Source organism: Microcaecilia unicolor, chromosome 10 (assembly GCF_901765095.1).
Source record: "Microcaecilia unicolor chromosome 10, aMicUni1.1, whole genome shotgun sequence".
NCBI classification, from domain to species: domain Eukaryota; kingdom Metazoa; phylum Chordata; class Amphibia; order Gymnophiona; family Siphonopidae; genus Microcaecilia; species Microcaecilia unicolor.
Genome location: NC_044040.1, coordinates 28,908,932 through 28,926,110, shown reverse-complemented (window position 1 = coordinate 28,926,110; position 17,179 = coordinate 28,908,932). Strand labels below are relative to the sequence as shown.

The following is a 17,179-nucleotide window of genomic DNA, read 5'->3' as shown; positions in this document are numbered from 1 at the left end:
TGCTACTACTACTACTACTTATCATTTCTACTAGACATACGCAGTGCTGTACATTTGAACATGAAGAGACAGTCCCTGCTCGACAGAGCTTACAATCTAATCAAGACAGACAATCAGGACAAATAAGGAATAAGGACAAAGAGTAGCAAAATTCCGGAATCCCAAAGTCTGCTACTACTTATCATTTCTATAGTGCTACTAGACATACGCAGTGCTGTACATTTGAACATGAAGAGTCAGTCCCTGCTCGACAGAGCTTACAAGCTAATTAGGACAGACAAACAGGACAAACAAGAGATAAGAGTCTCCAATAAAAGCAATTATCCAGTTTGAATAGCTGTTCAAAACAAAAGGGAATTTTACTCAACAGTTTTATTTATTTGAGTTTGCTCACACCTTTTCAGTAGTCACTCATTTATTTAAAGCAGGCACAAAACAAACATAGGCTTCAACCCATAAAGATGGAAATACAAGAAAAGCACATTGGATCCCTTCACTTCTAGATGCTCTTCACCTGTCCTCTGTAACTCCAACTTGTCTCACCACAGCACGACAAGCCCTCTTTTTCTCAATTCGCTGCAGTCTTAGGCTAGTGGCCAGTCTTCTGTTACCAGCTTTCATTCCTATCTTCTCCACAGGTTCCCTGAGTTACTCCTTTTCTCCTTGGCAGACTTCTCGAGCCCTCCTGTGGACCTGTTGGGAGACAGGCCTCAAAAACAGTGTACACTTCCTTTCCTGTCCCTAGACCACTCTGGCAACTCAAATGAAGGTTGGATAAGGATACTGTAGGCGTAGGTTGTTTCATTTTTAGAGGGGGGGGGGGAACTAGGGGTATAGAGGTTAGATTAGCTGGGAGGAAGAGGTTGTGATGCTTGAAATTGGCTATAAAAAAACCTGTTCCAAGGGGCTTCAATGCAGTAAAGAACCTCATAGCCTGTTTCATTTATACAAGATTAGACAGAGCCCCAGTATGCATCTTGCATCTCAAATTCTGTATGCAAAACCGGAGCCAAAAAAACTCATGGAACCGATGCAGAGCAGGAACTGCCGGCCACATTCTGAAATACAAAACTCTGTCATAAAGAGACTTAGAACCTATGCAGCAAACCTGCTATACAATAACAACACTAACTCCCAGGATACTGACAGCAAAACCCTGTAGTACCTACAGAAAGACAGTACTGCAAATATTATAATGGACCTAGAACATCAATATATCTCCAGCCAGGAAAAGAGAACAAAGCAGACTGTTACAGATCCCTAAACAGAATTCCTTACTGTGGTCACAAATGCAGAACCTGGCCAAACAGGGAATAAATGATCAAAAATTAGAAATACACAAGAGAAAAATGGAATTGGAAACCTCAAGAAGCCAATATCTGGTTACATACAATGCAACACTGGAAAAATAGAAACAAAAATGCATTTCCCCCTCTGCTGAGTAAGGGACTTGAGGAAGGGGGGAGCAAGAATAATAGGTTGACACTAGATCTGTTGACAGAATTAGAGGGAAGTAGGCGAATGAATACAAACAATGCTCTCCCCTTCCTCCAGTCCTTTAGGTATATTTTTTATTCCCTACCCAGCCCCGTTCTCATCCTCTCATTCCCTTCATAGTTCTATCCCTTTCCTTACCCTCACTTCTCCATAGCAACCCTGTTCTTTTCCACTCTCTCACCCTCTTCAGTCCTCCAAGTCATTCACACCACTTCTCAACTCACCACCCTTCAGCCATCTTTGCTGTCCCCCATATAACATAATCACACTCAAATCCATCCAAGTACCATTCCCACTTCTCCCCCATTTTCTGAGTCCTAGTTCTTCCTATCCTCAAATTTTTGCCCTGCTTCCTGTACTATCCTTGAGTCCCCACTCCCTGTGTCCTTCAAGCCCCACCCAAACGCACTGTAGACAGGTGGACCCAGGCCTACCCGTTACACTTGTGGTAGAAACTGTGAGCCCTCCAAAACTCACCAGAAAGGGGAATGGGAATAGAACTTGATATACCACCTTTGTGTGTGTGTTTTTATTTTTGCAACTACATTCAAAGTGGTTTACATAGTATATACAGGGCAATGGAGGGATAAATGAGTTGCCCAGAGTCACAAGGAGCTGCAGTGGGAATTGAACCTAGTTCCCAAGGATCAAAGTCCGCTGCACTGACCACTAGGCTACTCCTCCACACACTGTACCCACGTATAGGTGCCCACTTCACCCATAAGGGCTAGTGTAGTGGTGTACAGTTGGGGGTAGTGGATTTTGGGATGCTCAGCAGACAAGATAAGGGAGCAACGGTGAGATGTGTACCTGGGAGCATTTAATTGAAGTCCACTGCAGTGCCTCCTAGGGAGCCTCATTGCTGTCCTGGGATATCTGTGTGGCCAGTCTACTAAGAATGCAGGCTCCTCCTACATCCCAATGGCTTGCTTGTGTGCGTTTTTCACTTGGATGTTTTTTTTTTTCTGAAAATGGACTGAAAAGATAAACGCAGGGAGCACAAAACCATCTAGCAAATAACCATTTTCGGAAAAAAAAAAAAAAAAAGACATTTTTCTGTTTTGAAAATGGCTATATTTCCCACTTGAATTTTTTAACATTTTTAGCAAAATGTCGAAAGCTGGACTTAGACGTCATATCGAAAATGCCCCTCTTAGTATTTCACAAAAGACTGAAAACTTTCCTCTTTGAGAGGTTTCTACCCATTGATGGAGTGTGTTAGATTGTAACTGGCCATCAATGGTTTATTATTTACAGTGCATTTTTTTCTAGCAAAAAAGGTGTCGGTACTCAAATGCTAGGCCACCCTTCAGGGATGGGGTGATCACTGAGGGACCCACCCCACAATAGCCAGGCCCCCGGCAACCAGTCACAGAATCTATGACATGGCAGAATTGGTGTGTAGAGCCTGAGCTCTTTCATTAAAACTTGGGGTCCCATGGGTCAATTTTAGCAGAAAATGGAAAAGGTGCTGGTACTCAGTACCCCCTCAAAAAAAGCCCTGATTGTTTAGTTCTTATTTGTGCCACTCTGCTCTTGATATTTTGTTTATGGTATTGTAAACCTTTGCCTGTTGCTTTATTTATTGTAAGCCCCATTGAACTTGAGTATGTTAGGGATAACGTGGAGTATAAATGTCAAATGAATGAATGAATAAATAGAGCTTCCCAAACAGGGTCACAAAACCTGTGTTTGGGGTCACAACCTGGGTGGGCTCACACAATTTTATTTGGCTGTGATCATGGGATCTTAAGTGCCACTTAATCAAACATATAAACGGCAAGTGACCGACTCACCTGCAAATGCGCAGTAGAGACTTCCCTCTCTGTCCCGCCCTTGCGTCAAGATGTCATGACGTCAGAGGGCGGAACAGAGAGGGAAATGGAGTCAGAGTCACTGTCGGACGCTGCCGCCTGGAAATGAACATCATGCGCACCAACCTGCGCCCTCCTCCCCCATCCCCGCTGCCGCCGCTCCCGCCCTCCTCCACATCGGGCCCCCTGCACTGACCTGACAGCGCCTCTCACCTCCGTGTGAAAGCGCTGCAGGCAGCAGCAGAGCGATCTGCTGCTGCCTGCAGCGCTTTCACATGGAGGTGAGAGGCGCTGTCAGGTCAGTGCAGGGGGCCCGGCACGGAGGGGGGAGGGAGCGGCGGCGAGGAGGGTAGCTGGAAATCTCGCCCGTTTTTACGGGCTTAACGACTAGTATATGAATAAAGTAAAGGACTTCCACTGGTGCTTTATCCAGTGGGCACCACCACTGAAGCCTGGACTCTAGGATATATGGAGGCTCATTTTCAAAGCACTTAGCCTCCCAAAGTTCCATAGAAACCTATGGAACTTAGCCTCCCAAAGTGCTTTGAAAATATGCCTCATGGCGAGAGCCAACTGTCACTTTCAGGCTACCAGTTTTGAAACGTCATGTTTTATCTCTTTAAGACATTCCAGTCCATTGCTGAATGAGATCCATGAAGAGCAACAGGTTGGAGACAATGTACAGTTAACAGCAGGGGTTGCTCCCCCCCCCCCCCCCTCCCCATCATGCACTCCATATCCTGGCCAGGATGCCACTCAAGCATTGCCGTCCTTTACTATGGGTATTAACAATGAACTGGCTCTAACCGGAAACATTTCTCTCACCTGTTCAGTCATGTTGGGCAAACTGGATGGACCGTTCAGGTCTTTATCTGCCGTCATTTACTGTTTTTTATTTTATTTGTTGCATTTGTATCCCACGTTTTCCCACCTCTTTGCAGGCTCAATGTGGCTTACAATACATCATGAATAATGAGAATACATTAGAAAGTATACAACTGGTAATAACAGAAGGATTTTGGGTAACATGATAATGATAAAACATGTCCGTATTTTAGCAAGCAATCATAGTAAGAAATATTTAAGTATTATATAAGAACTAGTAAAACATGCCCGTTTCTTGCGCAAATGAAACGGGCGCTAGCACGGTTTCCTTCCGAACCTCCCCCCCTCCCTACTCACCCCTTCGGCGTTCTGAAGGCACTGACCGCCATTGTTGCGGACCTCGGCACGCCACCTTCAATCTGCTGTTTCGTTGGTTGTGAAGCCACTGACGCCATTGCTCCGCCCTCGACGTGTTTTTGGTGGCTTCACCACCACGAAGGCTTCGAACCGGAAGGAAGTGCCCGGAGGACCGGACAGTGACGTCAGTGTCCTCAGAACGTTGAGGGTGAGTTTTATTATATAGGATTATATAGAAAATGTGCGTTTAGTAGTAGCGAAAATCATGGTAATGGTTTGGCAAGCAACTATTGTAAGGGCAATTCTGGATATGTGTACAGGAGTTCATATTTGTTGATCCTTGTTGTATGCCTTGTTGAAGAGATGAGTCTTCAGTAAACTTCGGAAGTTAGCTTGTTCGTAGGTCGTTTTTATGTTTCATGGCAGCACATTCCAGAATTACTACTACTACTACTACTACTACTTAACATTTCTAAAGCGCTACTAAGGTTACGCAGCGCTGTACAGTTTAACATGGAAGGACGGTCCCTGCTCGAAGAGCTTACAATCTAAAAAGACAAATGTACAGTTTATCATATAGGTCAGACAGATTGGGGCAACCTATATGTTCGAAAGGTTAGGTTCCGAATGCAGCATTGAAGAGGTGAGCTTTAAGCAAGGATTTGAAGATGGGTAGGGAGGGGGCTTGGCGTAGGGATTCAGGAAGACTGTTCCAGGCATAGGGTGAAGCAAGGGAAAATGAGCGGAGCCTGGAGTTGGCAATGGTGGAGAAGGGTACTGAGAGGAGGGATTTGTCATGTGAGCGGAGGTTAAGGGCAGGAACGTAGGGGGAGATGAGGGTAGAGAGGTAGGGTGGAGCAGCAGAGTGAGTGCATTTGTAAGTAAGGAGGAGAAGCTTGAATTGGATGCGGTATCTGATCGGAAGCCAGTGAAGCGACTTGAGGAGAGGGGTGATATGAGTATATCGGTTCTGGCGGAATATGAGACGTGCGGCAGAGTTCTGAATGGATTGAAGGGGGGATAGATGGCTGAGTGGGAGGCCATTCCAGAATTGTGTTACTATATTTGTAACTCCTTAACGCTGGGCAGGGCTACCTCCATAAGTGAAGCCTCGTTATTCTTCCTGTTACATTTCAGCTAATTAAGAAGTGTTGCCAGATTCTCCCTGAGACTTCGCCCATTTTTAGTCTTGAGTTGGAACAGTGTGGTACACACTCCAGCTGGCTGTGCAGTCCTTCAGAGCCTGTAGGTCCTCAGTACATTTGCCTGTAACCAACGTTTCTTTTCTTCAGTCTACCAATCCTCAGTACTTCTTTGCTGCAATTATTTGGAGTAATACTGTTTTTATTCAACAGTTTGGATGTAACTTCTTTTCCTTTTTTAGGTAGAGTTGCTGCCTTCCGTTATTAAATACAGCATACTCTAAGGCCTCCTTTACAATTTAGTCAAAATAGAAAAAAATATCTTATTATGTAAATTGCTGGTTTAATACTTTCTATTCATTGTGGGTACTGAAATAGGAATTGTTTGGTATGCCAGGGTCTCTTGGTACTTGGGGTTTCCCCTGCCCTCTATAATTTTGTGGTTTGACAGTGACAATTTAAAATGTACTGTTTAAGCCTTTCTAAATATTTTGGCACTAAACAGTGAACAGATAATGAAAGGGGAGTACTGCACACTGAACATTGTTCCAATGATGTTAAACAGTCTCAGGAGGTTCCAGGGTTTATATAATATGAAAGAACATTCTCTAATCTCTTCTACTGGCTTTCACAAGTAACCAGCATTTGAACGTAAGTTTATTCAGCTGCTACTGTCAACTGCCCATTGAGTGGCCAATCCAGGCCACAAGTACCTGGCAAAATCCCAAAACAGTAAAACAGATTTTATGCTGCATATCCTAGAAATAAGCAGTGGATTGTCCAGTGAAGAAATATTTTCTCCAGTTTGTTTTAAATTTATTACTTAGTAGCTTCATTGCATGCCCTCTAGTCCTAGTATTTTTGGAAAGCGTAAACAAGCGATTCACGTCTACCTGTTCCACTCGACTCAGTATTTTATAGACCTTTATCCTATCTTCCCTCAGATGTCTCTTCTCTAAGCTGAAGAGCCCTAGCTGCTTTCCTCATAGGGAAATCATCCTATATCCCGTTATCTTTTTCATTGCCCTTCTCTGTACCTTTTCTAATTCTGCTATATCTTTTTTGAGATGTGGTGACCAGAATTGCAAACACTATTCGAGATGCGGTCGCACCATGGAGTGATGCATTCTCATTTTGTTTTTCATTCCTTTCCTAATAATTCCTAACATTCTATTTGCTTTCTTAGCTGCCACTAAGCACTTAGCAGAGGGTTTCAACGTATCATCAATGACGACACCTAGATCCTTTTCCTGGGTGATGACTCCTAATGTGGAACCTTGCATCATGCAGCTATAATTTGGATTCCTGTTTCCCACATGCATAACTTTGCACACATTAAATGTCATCTGCCATTTGGATGCGGGGCTCATTTTCAAAGCATTTAGCCTTCCAAAGTTCCATAGGTTTCTATGGAACTTTGGAAGGCTAAGTGCTTTGAAAATATCTAGTGGATCCCAGTCTCGTAAGGTCTTATTATGAGACTCTTGCGATTTAACAACTTTGAGTATCTTTATGTCATCAGCAAGTTTAATTACCTCACTAATTATTTCCATCTCTAGATCATTTATAAATATGTTTAAAAAAAACAGCAGTCCCAGTACAGTCCACTGGGGAATTCAACTATGTACACTTCACCATTGAGAATACTGACCATTTAACCTCTCTATTTTCTATCTTTTGACCAGTTTTTAATCCACAATAGCATAGTACTTCCTATCCCATGACATTCTAAGTTCCTCAGGAGTCTTTCATGATGTACTTATGTCAAATGCCTTTTGAAAATCCAAATACACAATATCGACTGGCTGACCTTTATCCACATGCTTATTCACCCCTTCAAAGAAATGTAGTAGATTGGTGAGGCAAGATTTCCCTTGCATGTTGACTTTGTCTCATTAATCCATGCTTATGTATATGCTCTGTAACTTTATTCTTTTATAATAGTCTCTACTATTTTGCCTGGCACCAACAGCATGCTCATCAATCTACAATTTCCTAGATCACTTCTGAAATCCTTTTTAAAGACTGGCCAACATAGATTCACCAAAGTCTATCAAGTTACACCTTCTTTGACTGATACACTGGTAGCTCCACAATGATGATTTAGAGGAAGGCTAAGAAAGGTTGTTCCAGTCAGTTTTGTCTCCCACATGAAAAACTGCCTTCATGATCTCTAACCTTGTAGTTCTTTGAATCATTCAAGGAAATCCGCTTCTGAAGATTTTGCCCTTCATGAACTCATTCAACATGTTCATAAACAGATCCTTGGATGAAACTTGGGCAGCTTCTTCTGGAAACCTGTTCCATACATTTATCAGCAAACAAAAAACTGAGATGGACTCAGGGAAGAAGTAAAAACATCTTTAATCCTAAGAAACATAAAAACAACCCGACACGGCCGGGTTTCAGCACAAAATGCCTGCCTCAGGGGTCAAATGGATCTTTGTAATTATTGACAACAAAAAAGAAGAAATGAAGGTCCAGGCTGTTGAACCTCTTTATAATCTTTGGTAGGAAAATGCTGAGATGCAACCACCATCAAACCAGCAACCATCGGTGACATAATACATGGACCTGGCTCACTTTCCAGACCTTGCTCCTTCTTCTTGGATTGACAGGAGGAATCTACCTGATCACTAACCCCCCTGTTTACTAAGCTGTGTGGCAATGCCAACACAGCCCATTCCTGTATTAGCAGTACTACACCGCCAGCCTCTAGCACGGTTTTGTAAACAGGGGCTTAAATGTGGTAACAGTGGTTAACATATCAGGGTTTAAAAAAAATATGGACAAGATGCTGGAGGAAAAGTCCATATTCTGCTACTGAGATAGACTTGGGGAAAGCCACTGCTGTCCCTGGGATTGGTAGCATAGAATCTTGCTACTCTTTGGGGTTCTGCCAAGTACTTGGAACCCAGATTGGCCACTGCTGGAAGCAGGATAGTGGGCTAGGTGGACCATAAGTCTGACACAGTATGGTTATTCTTATGTTCTAAATACCTAAAAGAAAGAGGAAATAACCTTCTTAAATGTGTCAACCACTGAGGGACAACCACAAAGAAGGTAACAATTGAAAAATAGGGAGAAAAAGACCTCAGAAATCTATGGCACCTCTTTTTGAATAATTCAATAAGTGCTTAGTTTTGATTGATGTAGAATAGCATTGTTAGAAAATATTTTTGGATAACAAATAGTTTGATTTAAAATAGATTTTAAAAAATTGATCACATTCAGCATTATGCACTCAATTAAGTGTGTTTTTTAGACCAATGAGTGGAGTCTAATTGTGGTATAACACTGTGAGAAATTCAAAAGTGTTGCCATAGACATCTGAGGTCTTCCCCCCACACACTATTTTTCAGTTAAGCTACCTTCTTTGTAACTTTATGTTCTAAAACACACAAAACGTCTGAAGGTCTGAATGAATAAAGGGGCTCTTCCAGTTGTCTGCTGTGCTCGCATTTATTTAAAAGATAAATCATTGTGATTTTACGATACCTTCACCAATGTTGAGAAACTGTACTAAACTGCTTTTGTATTTTTAATTGTGTTGCAGAAATTCTGTCAGCAGGTGAAGGAGTTGGAACAACTGGATGTCTCACATTGCCTAAAGGTGACCAATCGGAGCATGAAAACAGTGGCCTTTTGCTGTCAAAAGCTCACAGCACTTGGCATTGCTGGATGCCCAAAGGTACAATACAGTGAGAGGTGGTGGAAACATTTGTTAGATGGAACATTTAGAAAGCAAGCAGGAAACATTGTCAATGGCTGGGTAACATACAGTGGGGGAAATAAGTATTTGATCCCTTGCTGATTTTGTAAGTTTGCCCACTGACAAAGACATGAGCAGCCCATAATTGAAGGGTAGGTTATTGGTAACAGTGAGAGATAGCACATCACAAATTAAATCCGGAAAATCACATTGTGGAAAGTATATGAATTTATTTGCATTCTGCAGAGGGAAATAAGTATTTGATCCCCCACCAACCAGTAAGAGATCTGGCCCCTACAGACCAGGTAGATGCTCCAAATCAACTCGTTACCTGCATGACAGACAGCTGTCGGCAATGGTCACCTGTATGAAAGACACCTGTCCACAGACTCAGTGAATCAGTCAGACTCTAACCTCTACAAAATGGCCAAGAGCAAGGAGCTGTCTAAGGATGTCAGGGACAAGATCATACACCTGCACAAGGCTGGAATGGGCTACAAAACCATCAGTAAGACGCTGGGCGAGAAGGAGACAACTGTTGGTGCCATAGTAAGAAAATGGAAGAAGTACAAAATGACTGTCAATCGACAAAGATCTGGGGCTCCACGCAAAATCTCACCTCGTGGGGTATCCTTGATCATGAGGAAGGTTAGAAATCAGCCTACAACTACAAGGGGGGAACTTGTCAATGATCTCAAGGCAGCTGGGACCACTGTCACCACGAAAACCATTGGTAACACATTACGACATAACGGATTGCAATCCTGCAGTGCCCGCAAGGTCCCCCTGCTCCGGAAGGCACATGTGACGGCCCGTCTGAAGTTTGCCAGTGAACACCTGGATGATGCCGAGAGTGATTGGGAGAAGGTGCTGTGGTCAGATGAGACAAAAATTGAGCTCTTTGGCATGAACTCAACTCGCCGTGTTTGGAGGAAGAGAAATGCTGCCTATGACCCAAAGAACACCGTCCCCACTGTCAAGCATGGAGGCTGAAATGTTATGTTTTGGGGGTGTTTCTCTGCTAAGGGCACAGGACTACTTCACCGCATCAATGGGAGAATGGATGGGGCCATGTACCGTACAATTCTGAGTGACAACCTCCTTCCCTCCGCCAGGGCCTTAAAATGGGTCGTGGCTGGGTCTTCCAGCACGACAATGACCCAAAACATACAGCCAAGGCAACAAAGGAGTGGCTCAGGAAGAAGCACATTAGGGTCATGGAGTGGCCTAGCCAGTCACCAGACCTTAATCCCATTGAAAACTTATGGAGGGAGCTGAAGCTGCGAGTTGCCAAGCGACAGCCCAGAACTCTTAATGATTTAGAGATGATCTGCAAAGAGGAGTGGACCAAAATTCCTCCTGACATGTGTGCAAACCTCATCATCAACTACAGAAGACGTCTGACCGCTGTGCTTGCCAACAAGGGTTTTGCCACCAAGTATTAGGTCTTGTTTGCCAGAGGGATCAAATACTTATTTCCCTCTGCAGAATGCAAATAAATTCATATACTTTCCACAATGTGATTTTCCGGATTTAATTTGTGATGTGCTATCTCTCACTGTTACCAATAACCTACCCTTCAATTATGGGCTGCTCATGTCTTTGTCAGTGGGCAAACTTACAAAATCAGCAAGGGATCAAATACTTATTTCCCCCACTGTACATAACCCCGATCTTCCTTGCTTATTTTCAGATTCTATAGGAATTAGTCTTCTGCAAGTTTAATTTATCTTAGTTTTATTTGTGTTTAGTACAGAACAGTTTTAAATTTAGACAGAAGTTTTAACAATCACTAAAGCAGTCAGTTGATTGTGCAGTGTTCAGAAATGCAGCTTGTGATTTGCTTGACTGCAGCTGAAAGGCAGCGGGTGGTTACACATTACCCTTTATACTAATGGCTGTAATTCTTTCCCTGATAACTTGAATCATAGTTGATGCTGCAATTAGATTTAGGAATAAATATGTTAACACATCTCTAACAAACACATTTGTAGATTTTCTTCAAATGTGCTATATTTAATGGATGATCATGGGTCACCGCTTGTACTTAATGTAAAACAGAGATATGCAAAAAGTAATCATTTATTGTAGAATTTACACAGCACAATCAATGGACGTCTCTTCTAGGGATGGAAATATCAGACATCTGATTGGATTAAAGTCTTCTAAAACACAATTAAAAATCCTAGACCAAATCATTTTCTGAAAATCTTGGTAATAACAGAATGGACTGGTAAATCCCATTTGTATTTTAAAAAACACTACTAAACAAGAACAAAACCTTTTCGGTTAAAAAAATGGAGCAAAATCCATTAGTGTCACAAGATCTAAAGGCAGCCCACATCAGACTTGGCAGTTTGAAATCTGAGAAAGTTGCCAGCCTGTAATAGCAACCAGCTGAGGGGGACAGGTCACACATAATGGACAGTTAATCGCTTACTGCCACAAACTCTAAACCTTGCAAACTTAGTACATTTCACTGCTATAGAACAGTTTTCTGTTGTTTTTCAACTTGCTGTAGTTAGGTTTTGTTCTAGAATGATATCTTTAATACATCGAACTGGTCCTATGAAACAGCATCAGGGCCGCAGAGAGGGGGGGGGCAGGGTGGACAAAATTCCCTGGGCCTGGTGCCGCAGTCCCACCCACCCTCCGTCTGCCACTGGGCTGGGCCCCTAACATTGAAATCACAGCACCTCTCACCTCCGTGTGAAAGCGCTGCAGGCAGCAGCAGATCGCCTCCCTTCGGGCCTCCTTCCCTCCGTGTCCAGCCCTCGTCTGACGTAACTTCCGTGAGGTCGGGACACAGGGAGGGAAGGAGGCCCAAAGGGAGGTGATCTGCTTTCACACGGAGGTGAGAGGCACTCTGATTTTAATGCAGCAGGCCTGGCTCCGGGGGTGGGTGGAGGGGGGGAGCGGCGGCCTCAGAGGGGGGTGGGGGCGGCCTTGCCCCGGCCCAGTCTCTCGGCAGCCCTGAACAGCATGACGAGTGTGCACCTTCAGTGGTCTGAGACAGGAGTTGGTGGTCTCCGTATACTACTCATTCACAATATATCCACATCAATTTAAAGAAATACCCCCAATACAATTTAGCATCCTAGGCAGTAGCAACTGAGACCAAGAACCTGAATAAGCCTGAAGTTGAACTGGCCCCTTAATGGTGGAAGTATTCTCCCCAAAACTAGAGGGAAGATGAGGACAGGTTTGGACACCTTACTGCTCACACTGGACCCGTTTTCCAGTGCTGCTATTATGAAACTAGAAACCAAAATCTGCTAAGTTTTAATTTTTTAAAAGACATAACAGAACTCTTAAAACCAGAGTTTCAATACCATGGGGTAAATATTGAGCCAGTGGGGCTGAGCGTTTTGCTGACTGCCACCAGCGTTATTCCAGATATTCAATTCGGACTATGTCCGGGCTTCTGCACTGAATATCTGGTTTATGAGGCGCTGGTTAGGTTGATATTCAGAACTTAACCGGCCATAGGTTGCCACATAAAGATAGGACTGTGTTTTATGCATCCCATTTATGCAGTTATCCTGGCCAATTAAGTGCTGAATAGCAGCACTTAACTGGCCAAGTACCGACTTTGCTCCCAGAACACCTCCACTAAATGTTAAAATTTTTTTTTGTTACATTTGTACCCCGCGCTTTCCCACTCATGGCAGGCTCAATGCGGCTTACATATACAGGTACTTATTTGTACCTGGAGCAATGGAGGGTTAAGTGACTTGCCCAGAGTCACAAGGAGCTGCCTGTGCCTGAAGGGGGAATTGAACTCAGTTCCCCAGGACCAGAGTCCACCACCCTAACCACTAGGCCACTCCTCCACGCCACCATTTTCAGTGGCAATAACCAGTTAAGCGCTACTGATTGCCCTGAACAAGTGCTTTAACCAGTCAGCAGCTGTTTCTGGCCGGTTAAATCATTTCGAATATCGACTAGCATATTTTTTCATTAGTATTGTTGCAGTATACCCTCCAGACAACGCTGTAGCCCAGATAGGTGTTATTACCGTGTTTATTTGGTGCATAACAAAGCATAATACCATAACCAAAGTTTTGATTAAGTTAGTGGAGGTTTTGACTGATGAGGAACCTGTATCATGGTCTCTAATGCCAAATGTGCATGAGATCTATGACAGTCTGTAATTCACATTTGCTTTATAGCGAATACAGAGTTTCTGAAGTCTTTCCTCCTTAAATACTCAGCGTACTCTTTCTTGCCTATATTTGTATAGTAGTATATTCTTACAGCAAGGCCCTAAGTACTTTTTAATGTCCATTTTATAACTTTTATTCAAACATACTTTCACTGTGTACTTAAAGGACTGTAATATTTCAGGCATCCTTATGTCAGGACTTGAGCCATAAGGACAGCAGACTCAGTGTGTGCTGTATCTTGAAACACATTTTGGAGACTAAACAAGTAATGCTGGCAGCTATTGCAAAAGTGAAGCTCATTAGGAAGTTTAAATTCTGTTTGCACTTCCCTGTCTGAGTAGTGAAGCAAGGTCTGAGCTTCTAGAAGCATCCAGTTGGCCTTCACGATTTTCAGGGAGGAATTTCTGAGCTGACTGTGCCAAATTCTTTAAATATTAAATGGCAAACTGCCACTTGAGACTAAGAGGATGCAAATATATGGAATTTTACACAGTGGTGTGCTGGTAAATGTTTAACAACAGGCTCTCTTCCCGGTCCACCTCTGCGCCCCCCCACAAATTGTAGAGCTGGCTATAGCTGGTGAGAGCCTGGGGGGGGGGGGGGGGGGCAGGGCAATGCATTACTCCAGGGAAAAAAATGAAATCATCCCAGGTTCCAATCTAATTCATGTTTAATGTGGGATAAAATGCCATAAATAAGTAAATAAATATAAACTTTTAATGTTGAGCACCTGATTCTCAAAGTGGACATATTCCAAACACTATAATGAAAATAAAATTATTTTTTCTACCTTTGTTGTCTGGTGACTTTGTTTTTCTGATCATGCTGGCCCAATATCCGATTCTGCTGCTATCTATCCTCTTAGCTCGGTTTCCAGGGCTTCCTTTCCATTTATTTCTTTACTTTCCGCCTTTCTTCTTCATTTCTTGCCCTACATCCGTAAGTAAAAGCTGGGTCCTCTGCAGACTTGCCTGTCCAGTGGATCCAGTTTCTGCCTATTTTCTTCATCCATGTGCAGTTTTTTTCCTCTCTTCCTTTTCCCTCATCTCATCTCCTTCCTCACTCCCTCCCCTCCATCCATGTCCAGCATTTCTTCTCTCTCCCTTCCCTCTCCTCCATCCATGTCCAGCAACCCTCCTCTCACCCCTGCCCTCCCCTTCATCCACCCATGTCCAGCAACCCTCCTCTCTAATAATCTGTTATTGTTTTCTATAGATTTTACTGTTGTTTTAGGCCAAAACTCTTGATAGCCTCCATCACCTGCTTTGTCTAACCTCCTTGCCTTCAAGCCCCCTCCCCCCATCCCTGAGTCTCCATCACCTGCTTTATCTAACCTCCTTGCCTTCAACTCCCCCCCATTCCTGAGTCCAGCACCGCTTTCTGTTTCCCCTCTCCAAGTCCAACACCACTGTATACTCTCTCTCTCCACCCCCCCCCCGAGTCCAGCACCAGTTTCTTTTCCCCCTCTCTCCCCTCCCGAGTCCAGCACCGGTTTCTTCCCTCCCCTCGGGACCGTCAAACCTGCTTCATTTGCAGCCCCTGCAGCAATCCTTCCCTCTACTGCGTCCCACACTGCTCTAGCTCGGACACACACTTCTTCCTGTTTGCGCGAGGGTAGGATTTGTGAGTCACGCGATGTCACGGCAAGCGCAGAGAAGGAAGGATCCGACGCCGGTCTTCTCAGTCACTCAGTCTGCTTGTTATTGCTGCAGGGGCTGCTTCCGGTGCTAAACAAAGTAAGTAGCCTTGATAGTCGGGGAGGCTGGAGGGGAGAAGGAGAACAGAGAGTGGTGTTGGGCTTGGTGAGGGAGGCATGCCGTGGAATGTTGGGAAGGAAAGGGAGGGGAGAAAGTGCACATTTAAAAAAATGTCCTGTCCCGCTGGTTGAAAACGGTATAGGTGCCATTTTTAAAAAAATCTGTTTGAGGGAGCGACTGCTCCCCCTGCGCCGCCCTAGCTACGCCACTGAGCCTTTACCACTGCTTTTTAAAATATTTGTAAATGACCTAGAGATGGAAGTAACTAGTGAGGTAATTAAATTTGCTGATGATACAAAGTTATTCAAAGTTGTTAAATCGCAGGAGGACTGTGAAAAATTACAAGAGGACCTTACGAGACTGGGCGTCTAAATGGCAGATGACGTTTAATGTGAGCAAGTGCAAAGTGATACATGTGGGAAAGAGGAACCCGAATTATAGCTACGTCATACAAGGTTCCAAGTTAGGAGTGACGGACCAAGAAAGGGATCTAGGTGTCGTCATTGATGATACGTTGAAACCTTCTGCTCAGTGTGTTGCTGCAGCTAAGAAAGCAAATAAAATGTTTGGTATTATTAGGAAAGGAAAGGAATGGAAAACAAAAATGAGGATGTTATAATGCCATTGTATTGCTACATGATGCGACCGCACCTCGAATATTGTGTTCAATTCTGGTCGCTGCATCTCAAAAAAAGATGTAGTGGAATTAGAAAAGGTGCAGAGAAGGGCGATGAAAATGATGAAGGGGATGGGATGACTTCAGCTTGGAGAAAAGGCGACTGAGGGGAGATATGATAGAGGTCTATAAAATAATGAGTGGAGTTGAATGGCTAGATGTGAAGCATCTGTTCACGCTTTCCAAAAATACTAGGACTAGGGGTCATGTGATGAAGCTACAATGTAGTAAATTTAAAAGGAAACGGAGAAAATGTTTCTTCACTCAACGTGTAATTAAACTCTGGAATTCATTGCCAGAGAATGTGGTAAAGGCGGTTAGCTTAGTGGAGTTTAAAAAAAGGTTTGGACGGCTTCCTAAAGGAAAAGTCCATAGACCATTATTAAATGGACTTGGAGAAAATACACTATTTCTGGGATAAGCAGTATAAAATGTTTTGTACTTTTTTGGGATCTTGCTAGGTATTTGTGACCTGGATTGGCCACTGTTGGAAACAGGATGCAGGGCTTGAGGGACCTTTGGTCTTTCCCAGTACTTATGTGTTTTGTGAGTACCAAAGCAAGACTCATTCAGCATTAACAAAACATTACATATTTTCAGTTTAACAATCTATAGACATTTTCAATTAAAAAAAAACCTACAAAATGATAAAAACTCACTTATCTTCGTCTTTCAATTAGATGTGTCTATTTCAATATGAGGAAACCCCATATTAAAACAGAGCCTGGTGTTTATCAGGTAAGTTATCAATGTGGGCTATTGTTAAGACTTATTTTACAGTTACTAGAAGTCTCAGTGCATAAACCGGATCATGTGCCAAAATAGTTTGTTGGTGGTAAAACGACAGATTTTAACAGTAGCCCACGTTGATAACTTAGTTGTTTTATAAATCAAATTTAGGGGTGTAGTTATCAACGTAGGCAGTTAAGATGTGTTATTTTACCACTGACTCAAACTATTTTAGCACAGGTCTGATTTTAGGCAATGAGACCTAGTTTCTAATGACTGGGATTAACAAGAAATACCACATCTTAATTGTAACATAGTAAATTACAGCAGATAAAGTCCTGCATTTACTATGGAGCTCATTTTTGAAAGAAAAACACATCTAAAAAGTGGCATAAAGCAGCATTTGGACATTTTTCTCACAAAAACATCCAAATCAGTATTTTCAAAACCTATTTTTTAGACTCTTTCTATGCTGTTTGTATGCAATGCGTCCAAATCTCAAGG

The 17,179-nt window shown here is 43.1% G+C and overlaps 1 protein-coding gene across 1 annotated transcript in view; it reads left to right on the top strand.

Moving 5' to 3' along the window:
• FBXL13 (F-box and leucine rich repeat protein 13) overlaps positions 1-17,179 on the top strand; it is a 189,108-nt gene that overhangs the window by 164,441 nt on the left and 7,488 nt on the right. The window contains exon 19 of the mRNA XM_030216541.1: positions 9,192-9,326. Coding sequence (XP_030072401.1) covers positions 9,192-9,326 — 135 coding nt within the window. The remainder of the gene's footprint in view (positions 1-9,191; positions 9,327-17,179) is intronic.